Source organism: Rhinopithecus bieti, unplaced genomic scaffold, assembly GCF_001698545.2.
Source record: "Rhinopithecus bieti isolate Rb0 unplaced genomic scaffold, ASM169854v2 repeat_31298, whole genome shotgun sequence".
In the NCBI taxonomy this organism is placed as follows: domain Eukaryota; kingdom Metazoa; phylum Chordata; class Mammalia; order Primates; family Cercopithecidae; genus Rhinopithecus; species Rhinopithecus bieti.
Genome location: NW_016839590.1, coordinates 1 through 897, shown reverse-complemented (window position 1 = coordinate 897; position 897 = coordinate 1). Strand labels below are relative to the sequence as shown.

General features: G+C 59.3%; 1 protein-coding gene across 1 annotated transcript; it reads right to left on the bottom strand.

The window, feature by feature from the left end:
* Nucleotides 1-46: 46 nt before the first annotated feature.
* On the bottom strand, nt 47-891 carry LOC108524917 (golgin subfamily A member 6B-like). The gene is made up of 4 exons (XM_017866006.1): nt 809-891; nt 626-726; nt 381-534; nt 47-294 (listed from the first exon to the last, which is right to left on the bottom strand). Exons 1-4 carry the CDS (start codon nt 810-812, stop codon nt 80-82), a joined length of 474 nt encoding a protein of 157 aa, XP_017721495.1. The 5' UTR covers nt 813-891; the 3' UTR covers nt 47-79.
* Between the last annotated feature and the right edge of the window lie 6 nt (nt 892-897).

Here is an 897-nt window from a genome sequence, read left to right as displayed (position 1 = left end):
AAATGAAGTAAATGAATTGTGTAGGAGATTAACCACATAACATTTCGTTGTTGTTGTTTTTAAATTTCTTGACCAGCTCTCAGATGATGATGATGTTTATCTCCCTGTTCTCCGCTGCCCGGTAAAAGAATGGGACGCAGGGTTTGCTGGCCAAGCCTGGGTGCTCCTGGGTGTCCTGCATTACAGGAATCAGCTGCACGATCTTCTGTGCGGTGGGGTTGCCACGGGGAGAACCCTCCCTGGCCTCTCCCGGTGCAGGCTCCACGCTGTCGGCCAGGCTCACCTCACAAAGATCTTCGGAGAGAGGGAGGCGGGGGTCTGAGCACAGTGCGAGCCTCCCCTGTCCCTGCCTGCCCACCCCGCCTGAGGGCTCTACTCACCACCCTGCTCCTCCGCAGCCCCAAGCTCCTGGGGGCCTGGGGCCCCTGGAGCGGGCTCATCAGCCGGGTTCTGGACGGTGGGGAGGAATTTGTCATGCCCCTTGTGGTCGTCGACAAGTGGCAACACCAGATCCTGCAGTTCCAGCAGCTTCACCTGAAGGGAGGGGTGCTCAGCTGCCATGACTGAGCCGGCACCAGTGCCAGCGCCCACCCCCGCCCCCATAGAGATATTGCATGCCCTCTACCTTCATCTCCTCCTCCTTCTGGGCCAGCCTGATGATGTCCTCCTCCTGGTGCCGTGTGTTTGGCACTGCCCCATGGCTCTCACATATGGTGATGTACTCTCCTGCAAAAGGACAGGGCTCAGATGCTGGGGCCCCTCTGACGGCCCTGCAGCTCCCCATGCCGTGCCCTGGCCTCCTGCTTACTCATGCCCTCTCTTGCTCCAGAGAGCTGGATGAATCCAAGCTCTAGTTTTTCCACCTGCTGCTTCCCGTCCGCCTTCTCCTTCGGGAGG

Bases quoted from the DNA above. Each gene is read 5' to 3' on its own strand.
- LOC108524917 (XM_017866006.1), bottom strand. The intron at 535-625 runs GTAGAGGGCATG...CCCTCCCTTCAG, and splicing joins AGAAGGAGGAGGAGATGAAG to GTGAAGCTGCTGGAACTGCA. The intron at 295-380 runs GTGAGTAGAGCC...CTCTCTCCGAAG, and splicing joins GGCTGCGGAGGAGCAGGGTG to ATCTTTGTGAGGTGAGCCTG.